The sequence below is a fragment of the Mobula hypostoma genome, chromosome X2 (assembly GCF_963921235.1).
Source record: "Mobula hypostoma chromosome X2, sMobHyp1.1, whole genome shotgun sequence".
NCBI lineage: Eukaryota > Metazoa > Chordata > Chondrichthyes > Myliobatiformes > Myliobatidae > Mobula > Mobula hypostoma.
Genome location: NC_086129.1, coordinates 17,319,602 through 17,345,006, shown reverse-complemented (window position 1 = coordinate 17,345,006; position 25,405 = coordinate 17,319,602). Strand labels below are relative to the sequence as shown.

The 25,405-nt window shown below is 41.7% G+C and overlaps 1 protein-coding gene across 6 annotated transcripts in view; it reads right to left on the bottom strand.

Annotated features, from left to right (window-relative positions):
* The window catches only part of LOC134340898 (rho GTPase-activating protein 32-like), a 576,830-nt gene that overhangs the window by 258,206 nt on the left and 293,219 nt on the right, over positions 1–25,405 (bottom strand). For all 6 annotated transcript variants that reach the window (XM_063038475.1, XM_063038474.1, XM_063038478.1 and 3 more), the window contains 2 exons: positions 13,799–13,890; positions 3,828–3,912 (listed from right to left, as the gene is read on the bottom strand). In XM_063038475.1, the coding sequence (XP_062894545.1) occupies positions 3,828–3,912; positions 13,799–13,890 (177 nt within the window). The remainder of the gene's footprint in view (positions 1–3,827; positions 3,913–13,798; positions 13,891–25,405) is intronic.

Below are 25,405 nucleotides of genomic sequence, written 5' to 3'. Positions count from 1 at the left end.
GCCTGTGATACCTTGTAACTCATGACCAGTGTCTTCACCCCGTGGAGATCCTTCACTATTCTTGATAGAGTTCTCCTTGTATGTGTCGAACACAACATCTATTCTGCTACTCTGACTGCCTTCCTTCAGAGCCATACCCAGAATTGTTGTGGCAACATCTCTGAAATTAACTTGATCACCTTTCACTCTTTGGACCAAATTCATTCAATCAACTACTGTAGCACAGTTTCCTGGGAGCTGCTCTTCTACTGGTACATTTTTCTGCAAGGTTGTGGCTAAAGTAGCTTTATTTGTCTTTCTCAGCAATCCTTCTGGTGTGAACAGGGCCCAGGGCAATGGTCCAAGGGGATGAGAAAAGATATCCTCCATACGTAGACTGTGCCCTTGTGCCATCACTATGATGCGTCCAAACAAAGACCTGTCTGCTTTCAAGATGATCGCCCTCTCATTTGATTTCACTTCTCTCTTCTTACACATATCACTGAATGTTTTCAGCTTGTTGGTTTTCACTGGGTCATGGAATTTCTTTGCTGGTGGGTCTTCCTCTAGTCTGTCATCCTTGAAGGTTGCATATCTTTGCTCACCAATCTCATATGCCTTCATCAGGTCGGAGGCAATGTCCTTGGGGGCTGCCTTTGCTGTAGAGATGCTAATGAGGTCCTGCTTCTCTGCAAATGGGTTGACCCATTCATGTACGAGGCTAACCACTGCTGAAACTGCTTCCTCATCTTTCTGGATTCTTGGCCGCTGCAGCTCCGCATAACAAAGCTGTGATTTGTTGCCTTGCACCATCTCCCTTAGCTGTCCCAGGAATACACTGCGGTGCTCAGCTGTTATGTAGTAACACTTGATAGCTCCAGCATTCAGGCTGAACCGTGATGTGCCTCCAGGAATCTGTGTGTCTTTGTTCACTGTGGCTTCAATAGCCTGGTCCACAGGGATCTGCTCAAAGGGGTTGTTACTTGACAGCTGCACTGAAAATTGGCCCCTCTTGAAGGCCTCATACACAGGATTCTTCTCTGGGAGGTTCATCATCTGAGCAAAGCAAGGGGACAGGTACCTGGCATAATTCATCGTATCATAGACAAAGCACCATGGCACCATGGTTCTTATAGCATGGAGGTTAAAATGCAAGCTACCACCGCTGCAATGCTATCACATATTATCTAACACTAAGGGTTAGAAAAATCACTTGCCAAAAATCACTATAAGAATTATTCTCCCCAGATGGTACCGGAGGCCCAAATTTGGACTAAGTAGGTCAGGCAGCATCTACAGAAATGAATAAACAGTAAATGTTTTGGGGCGAAACTCTTCTTCAGGACTGAAAAGGGGGAAGATGCCAGAATAAAAAGATGGGGGGAGGGGAAGGAGGCTAGCAAGAAGGTGATAGGTGAAGCCAGGTGGATTGGAAAAATAAAGGGCTGGAGAAGGAGGAATCTGATAGGAGAGGTGAGTGGACCATAGGAGAAAAGGAAGAAGGGGACCCAGGAGGAGGTGAGAGGCAAGTGAGAAGAGGTAAGATGCCAGAATGGAGAATCAAAGAGGGGAGGGAGAGGGATTTTTTTTAAAATCAGATTCATGCCATCAGATTTGAGGCTACCCAGACAGAATAAGGTGCTGGTGCTGCTCCTCCACCCTGAGGGTGGCCTCATCTTTGCACAAGAAGAGGCCACGGACCAATATGTCAGAATGGAAATGAAAATCAAAATCAGAATGTAAATATTTGGCCAGCGGGAAGTTCCACTTTTGGTGGATGGAGCAGAGGTGCTCGGCGATGCGGTACCCTAATTTACAACGAGTCTCACCAATGTAGAGAAGGAACACCGGACACAACAGACAATGAGGCAGATTTGCAGGTGAAGTGCTGCCTCACCTGGAAGAAGTGTTTTGGGCCCTGAATAGAATTGAGGGAGGATGTGTAGGTGGCAGGTGCGGCTCTTAGGCCACTTGCAGGGATAAGTGCCAGGAGGGAGATCAGCGGGGAGGGACGAATGGACAAGGGAATCACAGAGGAAGTGATCCCTGCAGAAAGCTGGGGGGTGGAGGTAAAGATAGGTTTAAAGGTAGGAATAAATAGTCGACGTTTTGGGCTGAGACCCTTCATCGGGACTGAAAAAGAAGGGGGAAAGAAGCTAGAATAAGGTGGTGGGGGGAGGAGATGATCTGAGAAGCTGGAAGGTAAAGGGTTGAAGGATTCTGATAGCAGAGGAAGGTGCATCATTGGAGAAAGAGAAAGAGGAGGGGCAACAAGGGGCATGGCGGGCGATCGGCAAGTGAGGAGAAGAGGTAAGAGGGAAGCTAGAGTGGGGAAGGAAACAAAAGGGAAAGGGGAAGGGGAAATAATACCAGAAGCTAGAGAAATCAATGTTTATGCCATCAGGTCGGAGGCTACCCAGACGGAATATGAGGCCTCACAGTGGAGGAGCAACCCTTCATATTTCCTCTGGGTAGCCTCCAACCTGATGTAATGTAATTTATTAGCCTGGCTTTTTTCTTGCCTTTACATCTCTTCAAAGAAATTATGCATTTGTGAAGGATAGAAAATGGATTACTGAGGTTTTTCCAGGCAGCATGAGGTGGAATTGGGATTGACATTGGGTCTTCTGGTCTTCTCCTGCTCTTCTTCTCTAGTCTGTGTGAATCATAACCCTGCAAAGATCAATCTTTAAATCTCATGTTAGCTGTGTTGAGATTAACCTGGAAATAGTACCTAAGCCTCCATCCACTTGGGTAACATTGTCTACTGTCATCCTTGTTCAGCTCATCTGCAGCTGAAGCTTTCATCCACTCCTTTGTTGTCCATATGAACACACTCCTAACTGACTGCCTTGTACTTCTATCCTATACTTGACCATCCAAACTATACTGTTCAAATCCTAATTTCTGTCTATCCTATTTATCCATTTACCAGTACTCACCAATTTACTTAGGCCCTTTCTTTGTCTTCTTTCCAAATGATGTGCCAACCTTGTTTATCCCCTCACCCTGTTCTTTTGTACATCATTCAGAAACATAACCTTGAAATTCCTAATGCCTTCAGCTATTAAGATCACAGTTAGGAATTACCTTTGTCAATCTTTCCATATCCCTTTGTAGAATCAGAGAGCACGACAGGACAAAAACAGGACCTTTGTCCCATCTAGTCTATGTCAAACATACTACTACTTACTTCTTTTCCTCTAAGTCATAAAAGAATCTTAAAACCACCCACTTGGCAAACATTTGGTCATCTGCTCTCTTACGTTATTATGTGGCTCAAAAGTTTGCTCACTCACATGCCCAACCCATTCATACGAACCAAGTTGCCTACCTGAGTTAGTACTATTTGCCCACATTGGCCCACATCCCTCTAACCCTTCCTATCCAGGATTTAGAGAGATATAGGTCAAATACAAGCAAATACCTTTTAAATATTGTAAACATACCAGCCTCTACCACTTCACCCGGCAGCTCATTCTACAGACTGAACACTCGAGGTCATCACATTAAGCAGATCAATAGATTAAGATTAAAGATTAGCTTTATTTGTCACATGTATATTGGAACATGCAGTGAAATGCGTTGTTTGCGTCAATCAGCACCAACGTAACATGACCGGGCATCTTTCGAATGCCGAAGGGAATTGGATCACACGGAGGAAACCCATCCAGTCACAGCGAGAACATGCCTACTCCTTACAGATAGTGGTGAGAATTGAACCCTGATCACTGCTGTTGCACTAGCTGCTATGCCACCAAACTGCCTAGTGTAAAATACTGTTATTTCACAATCTTACATTAACAACATGTTCTACTACAACATGGTATCCAAAAAGCCCAACTCACTTGTATGCTGCCAAAGTCAACATTTTCGTAGTGGAAATGGGCACATTCAGCAAGCTTGGGAAAGTGCCCTTTCGTGAATGCCAGCCTGTAAAAGAGAAAAACACCACATTAGTACTGACCAGGAAGTAACTTACATTGTTGGCTCTTTAACAACTATGGAAACAGCTGGAACTACCTAATCTTACTGCTAGCTTTGTATACAGCTCTACTGTGTCTCTCAATGGCAATGAAAATGTGAAACAAGGAAAAAGTGAAAAGCTAGTGGAACAAAAGAGACATCCTACTTGAAAATACTGCCTGAAACATTGGGCAAGCTTATATTCAGCTTATTGTGCACTCATTGCCAAACATTACTATGATTCAAAATCACAGGTACCATAGGAATTGTTACAGTCCAGCTCTTAGAGTTCAGATTATTCTCTTTCCTCATACATTTTACCCTTCACCAATTTATGCAATTTGCTTTTGAAAACTGCTGTTAAATACTTTCCATCAAGATTCTAATCTCAGACAATTGATTGTATAAAGTAGTGCCTGTCACTTACGGCAACGAGTTCAGCAAAACTTCTTAAATTACATTTCTGGCCAGTTCTGTTAAGCCATTAGGAAGATTTTTTTCTTTATCAAACCATGAGTATAGACTACTAAACGCTACAAATGTAACTGACTCTGTAATTTGAAGTAACAAATATTTTGATGCAGACTGTGTGGTTAGTGCAGGGTCCACACGAAAAGCTGGTCCAAAAGGTTGATGCTTATAGGATCCAAGGCAAGTTGCCAATTAGATCCAAATCTAGCATAGTAATAGGAGGTATGCCTTGGGAAAGGATAGCAAAGGATTATTTTTGTGATTGGAGGCTTGTGACCAGTGGTTGACCAAGAATCAGAGCTGGGACCCTTGATGGTCGTCATATACGGTACATTAACAACTTGGCACGAGTGCAGGAAGTAGGATTAGTAACTTTGCAGCACAGCATTGTTGATAGCAAGGAGAAATTAATTTAGGATGTAGGTTGGTATTCAGCTAGAAATGTGGGCAAAACAATGGCATATAGAATTTAATCTTGATAATTGTGGGTGAAGCTCTTTCTCCCCCTGTGAGGATAAGGGGGTCAGAATGAACAACAGTTTTTAGGCAGCACCAATGAATAGAGTGACCTTGACATACAAGTCCAAAAAATCGTGAAAGTGGCAGCATAGGGAGATAAGGTGGAAGGTCTGCTTCCCTTCATTAGCAAGGTATAACATATAACAGCAGGGAGGTCTTGGTACAGGGTTCCACCACACTGCAGTATTGTGTGCAGTTCAGGCCATCACTTGAATAGAAATATGCAGGTGGACTAGAGAAGACGAAGAGCAGATTCACCAGGACATTGCCAGAGATGGAACATTTCAGTTATGAGGAGTCACTACATAGGCTGGGTTTGCTTTCAGAGTAGTAGAGTGGGTTGAAGGGGACCTGACAGATGTGTAATATTATGAAAGGCACATAGAAACAAAGGTAACAGGAAACTTTCCAGCAGAGCATTTGGATAAAACTAGAGGATAAAGGTTTAAGGAGAGGAGTAAAGACTTAGGGGGGCTTGATAAAGAATTCTGCTCATTAAGACGATGGCTAGAACCAAGAATGCACTTGCTGAGGAGGAGGTGGAGGCAGGCATTCTTACATTTAAAAAGTATCACCTAGGGCTTGAAAGCTATGGGACAAGTGCTGATAAATGGGATTAGAATGAATAAGTTCCTGGTGGTCTGCATGGACAATGTGGGCCAAAGGGCCTGTTTGTCTGATACTGCATATGCTTCTATTACACTATTTGTTGCTATCTCATGGTTTTACTAACACTTAGTGCCTATCCCTACCTGCTCCTGAACCAAAGGCTTGCTGGACTATTTCAGAGGGCAACCGCATTGTACAGATCTATTCATTTACAGTATGTAATGTTCCTGGCAACCAGAGTTTATTGCCTATCCATAAATGTCCTGAAGAAAGCAATAGGGAACTGTTTCCTTAAGTCCACTGACAATGAAGGAAAGATTTCAAACATTTTCAGGTCAGACTGTCATGAGACTTGAAGGAGAGCTTGTGGGTGGTGGTGCTGGTGGTGTTCCTGTGCATCTAATGCCTTCGTTCTTCATAGTGACAGAATGGCATGGCCCTACTTTCTACTTGGCAAATACTAGAGGCTTGCAGAGAGAATGAACATTTGGGATTATGGGTGTGTTCCAATCCAGAGGACTGTCTCAACCGGATGATGTTGTGCCCTGAGTTTTATTGCAGCCAGAGAGTATCCTATTACACACCTGACATGTGCCTTCACATGGTGGAATACTTCACAAACCTGAAGGCAAGTTACTCACTGCAGAATACACAGTTTCTGATGTGAGTTTACAACAACAATTGATGTACAGATCCAGTTACTTTTCTTTTCTTTTCTCCTCAGTCTTATTTAGCAGGAGTTGCTGGTGGGGGATTGACAATGACCATGCAGTTAAATTCAAGTGTGGGTGGTGAGATACAAGAGGAAATCTGCAGATGCTAGAAATCCAAACAACATACACAAAATGCTGGAGGAACTCAGCAGGCCAGACAGCATTCATGGAAAAGAGTACAGTCAATGCTTCAGGCCTAGACCCTTCATTAGGACTGGAGAAAAAAAAGATGAGAAGTCAGAGTAAGAAGGTGGGGGAAGGGGAGAGAGAAACACAAGGTGATAGGTGAAACCAAGAGGGGGGAGGGTTGAAGTAAAGAGCTGGGAAGTTGATTGGTGAAAGAGATACCGGGTAGGAGAAGGGGGGAGTCTGATAGGAGAGAACAGAAGGCCACGGAAGAAAGAAAAGGGGTGAGAAGCACCAGAGGGAGGCGATAGGCAGACAAAGAGGTAAGGTGAGAGAGGGAAAAGGAGATGGGAAATGGTGAAGAATGGGGGGTCCTTGCAAGCGGAACAAGTGCTACACCTGCTCCTACACCTCCTCCCTCACTACCATTCAAGGCCCCTAACAGTCCTTTCAGGTGAGGCGACACTTCACCTGAGAGTCTGTTGGGGTCATATACTGTGTCCAGTGCTCCCAGTGTGGCCTCCTGTATATCGATGAGACCCGATGTAGATTGGGAGACCGCTTCAATGAGCACCTACACTCCATCTGCCAGAAAAAGCAGAATCTCCCAGTGGCCACCCATCTAAATACTACTTCCCATTCCCATTCCAATATGTCTATCCATAGCCTCCTCTACTGCCGTGATGAGGCCACACTCAGGTTGGAGGAACAACACCTTATATTCCGTCTGGGTAGCCTCCAACCTGATGGTATGAACATCGACTTCCCACCCTTCACCATTCCCCATCCCCTTTTCCATCCCTCACCTTATCTCCTTGTCTGCCCATCGCCTCCCTCTGGTTCTCCTTCCCCCTTTTCTTTCTTCCGTGGCCTTCTGTCCTCTCCTATCAGACTCCCCCTTCTCTAGCCCGGTATCTCTTTCACCAATCAACTTCCCAGTTCTATACTTCATCCCTCCCCCTCCTGGTTTCACCCATCACCTTGTGTTTCTCTCTCCCCTTCCCCCACCTTTTAAATCTACTCCTCATCTTTTTTTTTCTCCAGTTCTTTTCAAAGGGCCTCGGCTGGAAATGTTGACTACTTCTTAACATAGGTGCTGCCTGGCCTGCTGAATTCCTCCATCATTCTGTGTGTGTCGGTGGTCAGACACTTTCTTGTTGGGGGAGAGGGGAGGAGGTCATCATTAAAGGCACATGTAGCACAAATGTTATTTGCTATCAGATCCATGTGCAAGCATGGACTGAGTAGGAAATGGCATTGATATTCTGCAATCATCAGCAAACATCCCAATTTATAAGTTAGTGTTTCTCTTTCCACAGATGCTGCCTGAAATTTACCAGTATTTATTGTGTTGGTTTCAAACTTTTAGCCATTCTTCAGTAATTGTTTTTTTTTCTGTTTACAAAGTTTTTAAGGTCCTTGGAGAGTGCCCTACGAACAAACTCTGGTAGTAATATCCAGGGGTTCAAATGATCAGCCCCTTGGCTCCTGTTTTGCAGCAGTTCTAGATTCTTCACGTGGTCAAATGGCATTTCCTGTCAACAGCATTCACTTTCAATTTGCCTCAGGTATTCAGATCTTTTGTACATACAATGAGGTCTGTGACACAGTAACAATATTTTTTAATTACACATTTATCTTCTTTTAGTTTTGCAGGTAAGAACTGGTGGTTTCTAGTCCCAGGTGCCTTAGCAGCAGAGGGTGTGATCCAGCAGCAGCCTTTGAAAAGTAGTCTTGCAGGTAGCGACTAAGTTTCCCAGGTTAGTGACACTGTGACCAGCTCTGAGGCTGTGTGAGGAAGGCTAAAGTCAGGCAGAGCAATAGTGATAGGAGACTCGATAGTTGTGGTCAGGCAAGGGATTCGGCTGCTGCAAAAGCAATGTCAGGATGGTGTGTTACCCTCTGGGTGCCAGGGTCAAGGACGTCTCAGAGCGACTGTAAAACATTCTCAAGGGGGAGTATGAGCACCCAGAGGTCGTGGTATATACTGGCACTAATGACAAAGGGGGAAAACGGGTAACAGAATCTATGTAGTCAGTATAGGGAGGTAGGAAAGAAGCTAAAAAGTAGAGCCTTAAAAGTAGTCATTTCTGGATTACTCCTGGTGCTACCAGGTAGTCAGGGCAGGAATAGAGAGATAGATGAATACACGACTGAGAACCTGGTGCAGAGAGCAGGTTTCAGATTTTTGCATCATTGGAACCTTGTCGGGGCAGGGACAACCAATACAAGAGGGGTGCAACTTAATTGGAGGAGAACCAATATCCTAGTTGGGAGATTCTATAGTGCTCTCTGGGGGTGGCGAGGGGGTTAAACTAGTTTGGTAGGGGGGTGGAAACTGGAGCACCATGTTAGAAAGTGCAAGGATTGCGAGGAAGGTAGATATCATGACAGTAAATCTGTAAAGAAGAACATGCAAGAGCAAGGTAACACACACAATTAGATGGATAGGTTCATGCTTGTTTATTTTGAAGCCAAGTAACAGTGATGAATTTAAAGTATAGATCAGTACATGGAACTATGATGTTATGACTATTACAGAGATAGGTCTGAACACTTAATGTTTCAGGATTTTTATGTTTTAGAAAGGAGAGAGGGAGCTAAGGGAGTGGTGCTGTTGCACTAATAATCAGGGACAAACCACAGAAGCACTCAAAGGGGACATAATGGAGGGTTCATCCACTGAATCTATATGGGTAGACTATACGAGAAGAACTCAAAAATAAGAAAGTTGCAATCACTCTCATGGGATTATACTATAGACCCTCCAACAGCCCCTGGGAGATTGAGGAATGGATATGAAAGCAGATTAACGCTTTAATCATCAACAACGTTGGTGTCGTGGATGACTTCAAATTCCCCAATATAGACAGGGACCTCCTTAGTGCAAAAGATTTAGAGGGAGTAGAATTTATTAGGTGCATCCAGGAAATTTTCTTAAATCAGTATGTAGGTAGTCCAACAAGAGGAGGGGACATACTCGACGTCATGTTGGGAAATGAGCCTAACCAGATGACTGACTAAATTAGGACAGGGCAATTGTGAGAGTATCATGCAGATGATAGGGAGAGTTTATTGGAAACAACTTTTTCAGACAAATCCACTTCAGACCTTTGGATGGTGTTTAAAGACACGTGTCAAAGCGTACAGGGCAAGTATGTCCCAATAAGGAAGAAGGAGCTAAAATTAAACAGAGCCCTGAGGAATTATAAAAAAGCTAGAATTCAATGGAATTAGGTGAGCCAGGTGGGGGTTCATGAAAGTCCTTGTAGGATTAAAGTGAATCAATGCATTCTATATATACATCAAGAACAAGAGGATAACTCGGGTTGGACCACTCCAAGTTAAAGGAGGGAACATGTACTTGGAGGGGGAGGATGTGGATGAGGTCCTATATGAGTACTTTGCATCAGTATTTACCAAGAAGGGTATAGAGGGATCAGAGTAGTGCGTGCCAATATGCTTGGACATTTTGAGATAAAGATAAAGGCAGTGTTGGGTCTCTCGAAGAACATTAAAGAGGATCAGTCACCAGGCCTGATGGGATATAACCCAAGTTACCGAGGCATCAAGAGATGAGATTGCTGAGGTCTTAACCAAAATCACTTTGCCCTCTCCAGCCTCAGGTAGGGACCCAGACGACTATTCAAGAAGGGAAATAAGGAAAATCCTGGAAACTGTAGACAGTTAAGTCTCACGTCTGTGATAGAGAAGTCATGTATGCATTTAAGGTGAGAACAGGAAGTTCAAAGCAGATGTGCGGGGCAAGTTTTTAATTTTTTTTAAAAAACAGAATAGAGGGCGTCTGGAATGTGCTGCCAGGACATTAGTGGAGACAAATACAATAGAGGCATTGAAAATGCACTTAGATAGGCATAGAAATATGCAGAGACTGGAGACATACTGTATGGATATTATGCAAGCAGAAGGGTGGTTTGGTGTTTAATTAGCTTGGCGCACCATTACGGGCCGAAGAGCCTGCTTCTCTGATGTACCATTCTGTGTTTGTACTTAAGTGGTCCACCCGAGATGATGTCTCCAGATGAATAGTCCAAGCCTTTGCACATCATCATCATAATATAGATCACTCTACTTAAACTATTTGGCTCCAATGTTGTCTGGCTTTGGGGAGGGTGCAGAAGGTTTACTAAGATACTAGCTGGATTAGTGGACATGTGTTATAAGGAAAAGTTGTTTTTTTCTCAAGCACAGCAGTTAGCACAACACTTTGCAGTGCCACCTGTAAGATCAGGATTCAATTCCTGCTGCTGTCTGTGGGGAGTTCGTATGTACACCGTGTAACTGCATGGGTTTCCTCCGGGTGCTCTGCTTTCCTCCCACAGTCCAAAGATGGACGAGTTCGTTTTAGTAAGTTGTGAGCATGCTACGTTGACGTTGGAAGCATGGAGACACTTGTGGGCTGTCCCTAGTGCATCTCAGAGTGTTCTGGTCATTGACGCAACAATGCATTTCATTGCATGTTTCAGTGTACTTGCAAACAAAAAAAGCTAATCTCTCTATCTCATATTCAGCCCTTACTCTGCACACGTGCAACAATATATACTGTATGTGTCTGCCTGGATTACACTATGTTCTATACCCTTTCCCTTTTGTAATCTGCACTTAAATACTACTTCAGTCTCTCAGAGCAGTCGCTCACCATAGTCTCATTTAGCTCCAGTTCTCATACCTAAATCTCCTAACTTTACTCCCATATCTCTTTCTGCACAATGAACAAATAAGCATTAGGAAGATGTTGTTCAGTTTCTTAAACCTCATGGATAATCGGCAATGCAACCCCACTTATCTATCTTACCTACATAAATAGTCAGCTCCTCCCCTTCTATTCTTTAAATATCTGTCAAACCATTCATTAACCTCCAATCAAAAGTCTTTACGTCTTTCTCAGCACGTACTCCCTTATACCAGAAGCCATCACACTCCTGAACTTTCATCCTCCATACTGACATCTTGTCCTGCACCAATTCCCTTCTCACACATCACCTCTGCCCTTGCTGGTAAATTTCAATTTCTTTGTTCTTAACTTCAAATTCCTCTTTAGATCTGGCCAACCTTTGGTTTGTATGCCAAGTATCTCTGAAAATCCTCTAACTATAATCACAAACAAGAGAAAATCTGCAGATGCTGGAAATCCAACCAACACATACAAGATGCTGGAGGAACTCAGCAGGTCAGGCAGCATCTATGAAAAAAAGTACAATCAACATGGGTCTTGGCCCAAAACGTCGACTATACTCTTTTTCATAGATGCTGCCTGGCCTGCTGAGTTCCTCTACCACTTGGTGTGTGTTTCCTCCAAGTCTAACAATTTTAGTCAAGGTACTACTATTATTTCTGAGCAACCTTTCACCTCATGGTTCAGTTCTTGAGGGTGATCTTCCCAAACTCCTCAGGTTCTCTGCCTTCCTCTCCACATTACATGATACATAAAACTCAATTTACTTCTCAGGAATTAGTAACCACAAAATCCTCCCCTTCCCAAATTTTCATTCCCAAATCAACCTTATTAAAGGAATGAAGTTATTCATTATGTCTGGAATCTAGATCCCATCAAGAACATCCTTTACTTAGGAGAACTCTTGAATAAAAGCAACCAATTGTCTATATAAAAACCATAAATTATTATTACTCTGCAATTCTGCATCTACACAAGGCCTTGCAAGACGGATCAGCTAAACCTTCAAAGACCTGCCATTTAAAGGTTTTGAACTCAAACTAAACTCTCCTTTAGCCCTTAAGGAAGATCAGTATTTAGCTTTTCACTGTAAAGTTAATTACATCAAAGCCACATTATGTGACATACTTTAAATTTTACTGACTGGCTTAACAAGTCCCATGTCCCTGGCGAGCCTCATTCAAACCTGACATTATCTAACTAATTACAGGTAATGGGATTAACAGAGGGAGGTAGACCATTTATTCAGCACTTAACATGGGAAAGAAAATTGAAGATGTTATTCCATTTTCTGACCTTTTTCCCTTTCATTTCTAATCAAGCATCTGCAAAGTGGAAATCCCATGAATACAAAATATAAACTGTGAAGTCCAGAGTGTTCAAAATCCAGTGCAACATAATGGACCCATATGCTACTGAGCAGAACTTTCCCCATCTTAATCCAAATCAAAGGAGTCATTACACAGTAAATAAAATACTAAGCAAAATAGAACCATGTTTATGACACACACAATTGAGCTTAATTATAGCTGGTGAATCGAATGTGGGAATAAATCCTTGCTTAGGACAGGGCTCCCCAACCTTTTTTGCACCGCGGACCAGTTTAATATTGACAATATTCTTGCGGACCAGCCGACCGGGGGAGGGCTGTTCAAGTAGGGTTAAACTCACCTCAACATGTCTTTTACAGTCAGGGTTGCCAACTTTCTCACTCCCAAATAAGGGACAAAAGTAGCAGTCAAATCCTGGACACACGAGGAAATCTGCAGATGCTGGAATTTCAAGCAACACACATAAAAATTGCTGGTGAACACAGCAGGCCAGGCAGCATCTCTAGGAAGAGGTACAGTCGACGTTTCGAGCCGAGACCCTTTGTCAGGACTAACTGAAAGAAGAGATAGTAAGAGATTTGAAATGCAGGCAAATCTCTTACTATCTCTTCTTTCAGTTAGTCCTGACAAAGGGTCTCGGCCCAAAACGTCGAATGTACCTCTTCCTAGAGATGCTGCCTGGCCTGCAGCGTTCACCAGCAATTTTTATGTGAGTTGCAGTCAAATCCCGGGACACTTTACCCCAGGAAAGACTACCATGACCATGAAGCCTTGCGCGGGCACCTTTGTGCGCATGCGTGACGTGCGCATGTGATGTGCGCATGCGCATAAGTGCCGATTTTTCCCCAACAAATCGGTTTTGCCTTCATCTTCCCAACTATACTGCACATACATTATTTCTACTTTATATAGGCTGTGTATTTATCATATCATTCCTGCTTTTACTATATGTTAGTATTATTTATTTTCAGTATTGTGTTATTTGGTATGATTTGTTAAGTTATTTTTTGGGTCTGGGAACGCTCAAAAATTTTTCCCATATAAATTAATGGTAATTGCTTCTTCGCTTCACGCCATTTCAGCACGTAAGGTTTCATAGGAACGCTCTACCTTAGCGGGGGAAATACGGGACAAACCAATTTAGCTTAATATATATGGGATGTCCCGACAAATACGGGACAGTTGGCAACCCTATGTTCAAGTTCAACAGTGTGTGACAGGGAATGAGGAAAGGTGCAACTGACTCATACCATTTCCTCACGGCCCAGTAGCACATGCTTTGTGGCCCGATGGTTGGGGACCGCTGCCTTAGGAGGACAAATTGCAATCCAAAAGATGGGCTCCAGGTGAACCCAAACTTGTGAAAACAGGAAAGTATTCATTCTTACTTTTTAACATGTTTGACTTTCATGCTGGCTGTGCTTCCACAGGGACGGAGTGGAAGTTCTCCAGGGAGATCAGGAATATCAGCGCTCCTCGCCTGTGGGTAGAAATACAGAATCATAGATCAGCAATCATGTTAGAAACAAGTGAGATTTTGTTTTATAGAAATTTCCAACACAGAAAGCTGTCTCTTAGCCCATGCTGGCCCACATTCTATATTAACTCCCTGCCCTGAGAACACAACCATTCTCCCCTTTGTTTTGAACTAACTTCATCTTAAATCTAAATCACCACCAGGTTCAGGAACAGTGACTACCCCTCAATTATCAGGCTCTTGAACAAAAGGGGATAATTTCACTCAACTTCACTTACCCCATCATTGAAGTGTTCCCACAACTAATGGACTCACTTTTAAAAGACTCTTGATTTCTTGCTCTTGAGAGTTATTGCTATTTATTTATAATTGCATTTGCACAGTGTCATCTTCTACATTCTGGTTGAATGCTCTAGTTAGGTAATCTTTCATTGATTCTGTTTAGAGTTACTATTCTATAGATTTGTTGAGTATGCCCACCACAAAATGAATCTCAGGGTGGTAACATATATGTGCTTTGATAATAAAATGTACTTTGAACTTTAAATCAAAAAGGTGACAATGGCTAAAAATCTAAAATCAAAGCAGAAAATGTTGACATCTCACTCCTAACCTGTAGCCTCCTGCAATGTTACCATGGAGACGAAAGCACGCTTTGAAGAACAGCACCTCATCTTCCATTTAGGAATATTGCAACCTTCTAGATTCAATACCAAATTTTCCAATTTTAGGTTACTTGCTTTCTCTGTCTTACAACTCGCCATTCCTGTAAGTCATCCATCTGTGATATTGGCTCTGTCATTCTCTTGCCTGACATGAACTTAGCTAATTGCTCTACTATTAGCAACACATAACACAAAGATGCACAATCACAATCTAACTATACCGCTTGACATCTCGTCACATCACAGATATTCCCTGTATCTTGTCCATCTAATCACATACCCCCCCCAATCTTCTATCAACTTAAAACTAACTTCTTTCTCTCTCTTTCTCTGTTCTGTTGAAGGGTCTTTGATCTGAAATGTTCTATAAATGCTCACTGACTTGCAGACTGTTTCCACCATTTCTGTTTTTTGGTATTCCTTCAATACATCTATATCAGTGGCTCCCAAAGTGGGCAATATTGCCCTCTGGGGATGATGGGAGTTTCTAAGAAATAAAGATAAAGGGAGTGGTGGGTGCTTGGTAGCAAGGGAGATTACAGGCTTAATTTAAGAAATTAATTACATATTATAAGCATTTGATCCTCGGTGCCTTGTAATTGATTACAATGATCACATAATCACCTCATCTCTTGCTAACCCACCATTCTCTTAGACTTTGCTCAAAGCACGTTATAGTTGTTGAAAAGCAAGGTGACATTTCTACATTTGCATATCATAAGAAATCTCAACTGAAGAAATAATGTTATTTCTGGGCCTGTAGCACAGTGTTAGCTAGTACAATACCCAAACATTAATCACCCAATGACACAATTCTCGTGAATTAGGGTACGGCATTCAACCGGGTAAAGTTCAGAATCTGCCTTTTTGAATGCTCTTGACCACAAATGAATGCTCTTCAAACATTTGAAGAGAATACACAGTGATAAAGCAAATAAAACCTTGACTTATTTTTGGTCATTTTGTGAAAATTTTCAGAAACAGAAAAAATTTCAAAGCATGTTTGCCAGCACTTCACAACAAAACAGTGATGGTTTGCATGCTTTGTACATTTCATTGCTCATTGCTAAAAATGGAAGGCCCCATACAATTGTAGAAGAACTAATTCTGCCAGCAGTAAGGGAGGTTTTGAGTATAGTTTTGCATAGCCATCGGACCAAATAATTAAAATAATTCCACTCAGGGACAACTCTGTTCACAAATGAATAGGTAAAATGTCTGAGAATGTGGAAGACTCATTGTACAACATACTTAAAGCAACAGAATTTGCTCTGCAGTTGGATGAGTTAACTTTGCCAAGCAACAAATCGTTGTTTCTTGATTATGTTCACTTCATAAAAGATGAAAGCATGGTTCAAGAGTTGCAACTTTCAAGAGGACTAGAAACAGATATAAAGGGAAAGTCACTTGATGGTCATCTTTTTTAATGGGTTCTATTGAGTTTCTTTGTTTTGTGGCTGCCTGTAAAACAACGAATCTCAAGTTTGCATATAGTATACGTACTTTGATAATAAATGAATTTGAACTTTGAATATTTTGGATCATTAAGCAATTTTTCAAAGAGAAGGACATTCTGTTCACCAACATTCTTGCTTGTGCAACAAATGGGGCACCATCAATGAGAAGATGCCATCGTGGGGTTATTACTGTCCTGAAAATAGCTGTACCGAACATACTGTATTTACCATTCACTGCGTCATTCACAGGCAACAACTTGTCACAAAAAACCCAAGTGATCAGCTGAACAAATCATTAAATACTGTTATCACAGGCAGTAAATAAAATCAAGTCCCACGCTCTCAATTCTCAACTATTTCGAGAACTTTGTATTGAGAATCATCAAGTTTGAACACTTGTTGCACACAGAAGTCAGATGGCTCTCCGAAGGAAACTCTTGAAACACTTTTATGTGCTTTTGAAACTATGATAAAAATCTTAGAAGATTCTAATGCTTCATTCAGTAATTAACTCAGTATATCAGGCATGACATTGCTTATTTGTCAGATTAGTCACAAAATTTAATGAAATCAATCTTCAATTGCAAGGAAATGATATAAATCTTATCAAAGTCAAATCAGTCATCTACACATTTTTATCCAAGTTAACCCTATTTAAGTGCAACATTAGCTGTCGTGACCTTTTCTCACTTCTCAGCTGGAAGAGAAAGATGATGATTTCAGGTACATTGTGCCCACCCAAATGAGCTGCATAAAGACAGGATCTTCTCTTGATCCAAGTTCCAGATTGGGTAAACAAATCCATTCCTGAACACTTGCAATGAAGAATTAAAAGGAAGGATGAGGGAAGAACTGATCTTGACTTTGACCTGAAGCCACAGTTCAAAAAATCATGTCAAGACTTTTGGTTGCAGAAAGAAGCTTCTGAACATGATCATGCACTGTGGCAAAAGGTCAAGATGTTCTTTATTGCCTTTCCAATTGTCACACAACTTCTTTCAAAGCATCCAAACAGAATACAAATTAATGAATGTGGGAATTTGAGATTCCTTCCGAATGACATTCAGCTTGATATTGAGAAACGGGTATCATTGCATCAAGCCCAACCATCTCATTAAAAGGTGAAAAAGCAGTGAAGTACGGAATAGTTGGAACACTAAAGTACTCTAAACTGTTGATAAAAATTGTTTTTACTGTAATTAAATAAGGAAATGTTTTTATTTCAGAACCAGGTTTATTATCACCGGCATGTGACGTGAAATTTGTTAACTTAGTAGCAGCAGTTCAATGCAATACATAATCTAGCAGAGAAAAAAATAATAATAAATAAAATAAAACATAATAATAAATTAATAAGTAAATTAATTACATCTATTGAATAGATTTTTTTAAATGTGCAAAAACAGATATACCGTATATTTAAAAAAAAGCAAGATAGTGCCCAAAGCTTCAACGTCCATTTAGGAATCGGATGGCAGAGGGGAAGAAGCTGTTCCTGAATCACTGAGTGTGTGCCTTCAGGTTTCTGTACCTCTTACCTGATGGTAACAGTGAAAAAGGGGCATGCCCTGGGTGCTGGAGATCCTTAATAATGGACGCTGCCTTTCTGAGACACCGCTCCTTAAAGGTGTCCTGGGTACTTTGTAGGCTAGTACCCAAGATGGAGCTGACTAGATTTACAACCTTCGGCAGCTTCTTTCGGTCCTGTGCAGTAGCCCCTCCCTACCAGTGATGCAGCCTGTCAGAATGCTCTCCACGGTACAACTATAGAAGTTTTGGAGTGTATTTGTTGACATGCCAAACCTCTTCAGACTCCTAATAAAGCAGAGCTGCTGTCCTGCCTTATTTATAACTACACCGATATGTTGGGACCAGGTTAGATCCTCAGAGAACTTGACACCCAGAAACTTGAAGCTGCTCACTCTCTCCACTTCTGATCCTTCTACGAGGATTGGTATGTGTTCCTTCATCTTACCCTTCCTGAAGTCCACAATCAGCTCTTTCATCTTACTGACGTTGAGTGCCAGGTTGTTGCTGCGGCACCACTCCACTAGTTGGCATATCTCACTCCCGTACGCCCTCTCGTCACCACCTGAGATTCTACCAACAATGGCTTGTAGCTTTAAATAGATTTGAATATTTTGCTATTATTTGTCACTGCTTTAAATTTGCAGTTCCTTTTTTCTTTCACTGTGCATCGTAAATCAAAATTCTTTATAGTGTTATTGTAATGGCAGGAAAATGAGAGGGGAGAGCTGGGATATGATCTGGGAGCCAAGGGAACAGGAACCCAAAAAAGTTTGGGAACCACTGGTCTATACACCTTAAACTTCCTTGTTAGAGTATTGAGTCCCACAGTAAAGGGCTTTTATTCTAATTCTCTGTTAGAATTCATGAACAACAATTTTATAACCCCTAATTATCAAATCCTCTCAAGCAAACCACCCTCCCCCTTTCCTTCTCCCTGGGCCTCCTGTCCCATGATCCTCTCATATCCCTTATGCCAATCACCTGTCCAGCTCTTGGCTCCATCCCTCCCCCTCCTGTCTTCTCCTATCATTTTGGATCTCCCCCTCCCCCTTTCAAATCTCTTACTAATTCTTCCTTCAGTTAGTCCTGACGAAGGGTCTCGGCCCAAAACGTCGACTGTACCTCTTCCCAGAGATGCTGCCTGGCCTGCTGCGTTCACCAGCAACTTTGATGTGTGTTGCTTGAATTTCCAGCATCTGCAGAATTCCTCGTGTTTACGAAGCAAACCACATAATAGTTCTTTGCCAGATCATGGCTAGGCTTTCACTTTTCAATAAAACAAATTAAATCTATTTGACCTCTCCTGAAGGTTGCAGGTCCTCAGTCCTGTTATCTATTTCTCCAGTGACATGGTACCCTTTAATATTTGAGTATCAGGTGTGCTATGATCAAGGTCCGAACAAACTTAAGATGGGCATTCTGCTTTTCAACTGCAACTCTCTAGATGGGAGACCTGATAAAGGTATAGAAAATTATAAAAGCATAGACAGGAGGATATCAGAATATTTTCCCACATCTAAGTGGGTTACAGAGAACCTGAGGATCTAATCTGCAATCTGAAAAGTACTGTCAGAGAAGGTGGTGGAGGGAGATACTATTGCCATAATCAAGTAGTATCTGGACAATAAAATCACTTGAATCAGCATGTCACAGAAAGCCATGGACCAAGTACTGATAAATAGGATTATTATAGATAGGTTCTTCATGAACGTGGAACATAGCATCTGTATTTACTTGTGTGATGGAGACAGAGTCTCTAGAAGTGAGGCAAAGCAGCAACAAGGTCATAGACCCTATACAGATTACAGAGGAGGAGGTGTGCAGAAATTGTAGGGACCCTAGCGGTGATATTTAAACCATCCTTAGCAACAGGAGAGGTACTGGAGGATTGGAGGATAGCTAATGTTGTTCCGCTGTTTAAGAAATGCTCCAAGAATAAACCAGAAAATTATAGACTGGTGAGCCTGACAAAAGTAGTGGGAAAGTTATTAGAAAGTATTTTAAGGAGACAGATATATGAGTATTTCGATAGGGATTAATTAGGGCATGGCTCTGTGTGTGTTATGTTGTGTATAACCAATCTTATAGAGTTTTTCGAGGATGTTACTAGGAAGTTGATGACGGCAAGGCAGTGGATGTTGTCTACGTGGAATTTAGCAAGGCATTTGAAAAGATCATGCATGAGAGATTGGGTCAAGAAGGTTCAGTTGCTTGGCATTCAAGATTAGGATTAGACATTGTCTTTGCAGGAGAAGCCAGAGAGTGGTAATAGAGGGTTGCCTCTCTGACTGGAGAACTGTAACTAGTGGAGTGCCACAGGGATTGGTGCCGGGTCATTTGATGTTTGTCATCTATATGCAGCACAGAGCGTCATAGGAAGTAATTCCTGCCTGTGGCCATCAAACTTTACCACTCCTCCCTTGGAGGATCAGACACCCTGTGCCGATAGGCTGGTCCTGGACTTATTTCATAATTTACTGGCATAATTTACATATTATTATTTAACTATTTATGGTTCTATTACTATTTATTATTTATGGTGCAACCGTAACGAAAACCAATTTCCCCCTGGGATCAATAAAGCATATCTAAACTAAACTAAACTAAACTAAATATCAATGATCTGGACAATAATGTGGTTAACTGAATCACCAAATTTGCAGATGACACCAAGACTGGGCGTGTAGTGCACAGAGAAGACTATCAAAGCTTGCAGCAGGATCTGGACTAGCTGGAAAAATGGGCTGAAAAATGGCAGATGGAATTTAATGCAAACAAGTGTGAGGTGTTGCACCTTGAGAGGACCAACCAGAGCACATCTTACACAGTAAGCAGTCGGGCACTGAGGAGTGTGGTAGAACAAAGGGATCTGGGAATACAGGCCCATAATTCATTGGACGTGGCATCACCGGGGGATAAGGGTCATAAAGTTTTTGACACATTGGCTTTCATAGATCAAAGTATTGAGTACAGGAGTTGGGATGTTATGTTGAAGTTGCATAAAATGTTGGTGAGGCCTAATTTGGAGTATTGTGTGCAGTTTTGGTCAGCAACATTCAGAAAAGATGTAAACAAGGTTGAAAGGATGCAGAGAAAAAATTACAAGGATGTTACCTGGACTAGATGAGAACTTTATTCCCTGGAACGTAGAAGATTGAGGGGAGATTTGAAAGAGGTATACAAAATGATGAGGGGTAAATATAGAGAAATATTAGCAGGCTTTTGAAACTGAGGTTGGGTAAGACTACAACTAGAAGTCATGGGTTAAGGTTGAAAGGTGAAATATTCAAGGGGAATGTGAGGAGAAATGTCTTCACTCAGAGAGTGGTGGAACGAGCTACCAACACAAATGGTGCATACCATTTTGATTTCAATATTTAAGAAAAATTTGATTAGGTACATGGATGGGAAGAGTATGTGGGCTATGGTCTGGGTGCAGGTCAGTGGGACTAGGCAGTTTAAATGGATTCACACGGACTATATGAGCCGAAGGGCCAGGTTCTGTGCTGTTGGTTTCTATAACTCTTTCGAACAGTTCAGTGCAGGAACAGACTCTTCAGCTCACTAATTAAACCAGTAAATAACTACCTAATTGAGCTAAATGTTTCTGCCTACAGAATGTCCATATTCATAGACTGTGTATATTACACAGTGTAACAATGTGCATAGGTTACATCGTAAGTATTATGGAACAGTTAAGTTTATGCTTGTATATGGCACTGAAGCACAGTGCCCAGTAACATGGGAACTACATCTGACAGTATGAAACACAGAACTACAATCAGCAGTAAAATACTGATGCTACTGCATAGTACCATAAGTACGGAAAGAGCAGTACACCACCATATCAGGCATAACACAGCAATAAATCTAGTAAAATTGGACAGTACACAGAAGCATACTGGGATGCATCAAATAAAAAATAAGCAAAGTGAATAAAGATTTAAAGATTTTTATAATACATGAAGAACAAAATAACTAAGGAAGGAATAGGATCTATTAAACATTGTCCTTGTGTGGAGACAGAGGACATATAGTATCTCTCATATTATCTCATGGCAGGAGTCCACTTGGACTGGCGTCTATGCCACTTTCACAGAATTCCCATCATCTCCTGTATTCTGCTCTCTCTCACGTGTCCATCAATTCCCAAGATTCTCCTGCCACTCGCTGACACCAAGGGTAATTGATGTGGGAGGAAATCAGAGCATCCAGAGAGGGTACCATTCAAAACAAGTAAACTCTTGAAAGCCAACACCCAAGGTTAGGCCTGAACCTGGGTTACTGGAACTACGGACATCAAAATTAATTGCTGCATCGCTGGGTTAGTGTGTGAGCGCTATGGGATGAGATGATCAAAAGAGAAGAGCACGTAAATGCAATTGCAAAGAAAGCATGGCAGCACCTCTACTTCCTTAGGAGTCTGCGGAGATTCAGCATGACATCTAAAACTTTGACAAACTTTTTTATAGATGTGCAGTGCAGAGAGTACTGACTGCCTGCAACACAGCTTGGTACGGAAACACCAACGCCATTGAACAGAAAATCCTACAGAAGGTAGTGGATTCAACCCAGTACATAACAGGTAAAGCCCTCCCAACCAATTGCGCACACCTATATGAAATGCTGTTGTAGAAAAGCAGCCCCATCATCAAAGATCCCCACCACCTGGGCCATGTTCTTTTCTCACTGCAGGTAGAAGGTAGAAGGTACAAGTGCCTTAGGACTCTCACCACCATTTTCAAGAACAGCTACCACCGCACAACCATCAGGCTCTTGAACAAAACGAGGTAACTACACTCACTTGCCAATTCATTGAGATGTTCCCACAACCAATGGTCTCACTTTAAGGACTATTATAGCTATTTATTCATATCTGCATTTGCATAGTTTGTTGTCTCCTGCCCTCTGGTTGATCTTTCATTGATCCTGTTATAGTTATTATTCTATAGGTTTGCTGAGTATGTCCACAGGAAAATGAATCTCAGGGTGTATATGGCGACATATATATACTTTGATAATAAATTTACTTTGAACTTGAATTAATTGCCAAGTCCAGATGAGCTATATATCCTGGACAGATGACAAAAGACAGGAAATTAAAGAGTTTCTGACCATCATGCCAAAGGACTGGGGCATGGTTGAAGTTTACCATTAATTAAAATGGGAGGAAGGATGTACTGAGTAACTATAGGCCAGTTAGGGGATATACAGTGCCTATGAAAAGCATTCACCCCCTTGGAAGTTTTCATGTTTTATTGTTTTACATCACTGAATCACAGTGATTTAATTGGGCTTTTTTGACACTGATCAACAGAAAAAGACTCCTTCACGTCAAAGTAAAATCAGATCCCTACAAAGTGATCTAAATTGCTTACAAATATAAAACACAAAATAATTGATTGCCTAAGTATTCACCATTCTTCCCCCACCCCACCCCAATATGATGCACCAAGTCTTCACTGGTGCAGCCAATTGGTTTTAGAAGTCACATAATTAGTTGAATGGAGACCTGCTTTTGGAGACCTGTGTGCAGTCAAGATGTTTCAATTGAATGTAGTAAAAATACACCTGTATCCAGAAGATCCAACTGCTGGTGAGTCAGTATCCTGGCAAAAACTACACCATGAAGAAAAAGAACACTCCAAGCAACTCTGCAAAATGGTTAGTGAAAAGTATAAGTCAGGAGATGGATACAAGAAAATTTCCAGGTCACTGAATATCCCTTGGAGTACAGTTAAGTCAATCATCAAGAAATCGAAAGAATATGGCACAGCTGTAAATCTGCCTAGAGTAAGTTGACCACAAAAACTGAGTGACTGTGCAAGAAGGGGACTAGTGAGGGAGGTCACCAAGAGAACTATGACAACTCCGGAGGAGTTACAAGCTTCAGTGGCTGAGATGGGAGAGATTGCGCATAGAACTGTTGCGTGGGTGCTTCACCAGATGCTGCTTTATGGGAGAGTGGCAAAGAGAAAGCCACTGTTGGGAAAAAAATAATTCCCATGACATCTCAGCCAGAGCTTGCCAGAAGGCATGTGGGAGACTTGAAGTCAGCTGGAAGGTTCTCAGGCCTGATGAAACCAAAACTGACCCTCTTGATGATCAGACTAAGCACTATGTTTGACACAAGCCAAACACTGCACATCATCATCTCTACATTGAAGCATGGTGTTGGCTGCATCATGCTGTGGGGATGCTTCACTGTAGCAGGCCCTGGAAGACTCGTGAAAGTAGAGGGCAAAATGAATGCAGCAAAATACAGGGAAATCCTGGAGGAAAACCTGATGCAGTCTGCAAGCGAACTGTGAATTGGGAGAAAATGTGTTTGCCAGCAAGACAATGACTCTAAGCATAACGCCAAAGTTACACAGGAATGGCTTAAAAACAAAAAAAAAGATCACTGTAGAGATCTGTTTTCACTTTAACTTAAAAGAACCGTTTTTTGTTGATCACCTATTTGAGGCATCACTTTTTGAAGGTGTCCTTGATGCTGGGGAGCTAGTGCCCATGATGGAGCTGGTGGTGTCGGAATGCTCTACACGGTACATTTTTTGAAATTTGCAAGTGTCTTTGGTGTCATACTGATTCCCCTCAAGCTCTTAATAAAATATGTCTGCTGTTGTGCCCTCTTCGTAATTGCAACTGTCTTCAGTGGCTTTTGCAGTGACATTGCTGCAAATCTTAAAGTCAGAAGTAGGGACGTTCACTGATAATTTTAATGTTCAGTTCTTTTTATAGCGCTGCAGAAAATGAACCAATCCTTGCCTGCAGGCACAAGACCTAGAAAATTTTATCATCCCTGCTCTTGACATCACACATCATCATCAGTTTGCCGATGTTATCTCCCAAACGCATAAGCTATACCACCAAGGAAAAGGATAATAAACACATGGGAACAGCATTATCATTATGTTTTCATCCAAGTTTCTCACCATCCTCACTAGGAAATATATAGTCATTTCTTCATTATCTTTGGGTTTTAACCCTGAAACTCCTATCCAACAATACTAAGGGAGTTGTAGCAGTTTTAGGAGGTAGCTTACTACCATCTTCTCAAACTCAGTTAGGGATGATCAATGTACGGTGTCTTTTCTGATAACATTCATCTTGGAAATGAGAAAAATAAAACAACACATTTCCCTTAAACAAGGTATGGTTAGCTCTTACCCTAGTGCAATGATCATCATTTATACACTGCACACACTACCAATGCTGAATCACAGATCTCTTCATCTAGACAGGAGATAATCTATGAATTGTCTCACACACCGGCATGATGTGTAGGGACAGCTCACCACGTTTTTTTTTGACCAAACAGCAGTCTTCTGGGGGCAGTATGTGACTGAACTGTATCTCACCTCACAGTTCTTGAATAGGGCTTTAGATACCAATACTCAAAAATATCAAAAAGCTGTCAATAGCTTTACAGGAGGGTACTGACCTGAACAATCTGACACCACTCCAAAACAAAGGCAACTAAAAATAGACTCATTGTCCAGTATTCAGTACCCATATTGATAACTGCATAATTCTAAGATATCAGTTTCTTCAGGCAGTATATAGAGGGACCTACCAGAAAGCTTTGCCTACTCAGGAAATAAGAAAGGGCACATGCCTGAGGTCATGGTAGGAGAGCACTTTGGGACCAGTAACCTTAGTTCCATTAACTTTTTAAATAGTTATGGAAAGGAACAGAATTGGTCCACAGTAATGATATTAGACAGAAGCTTGCACAGATTGATTGGGGTAGGCTGTTTGTAGGCAAAAAGATGTCCAGCAAGGCAGGGAGATTTTTTTTTAAAGTGCAATAGCAAGAATTCAAGGACTATAGACTGTATCCTAATAAAGTAAAAGACAAAGCAG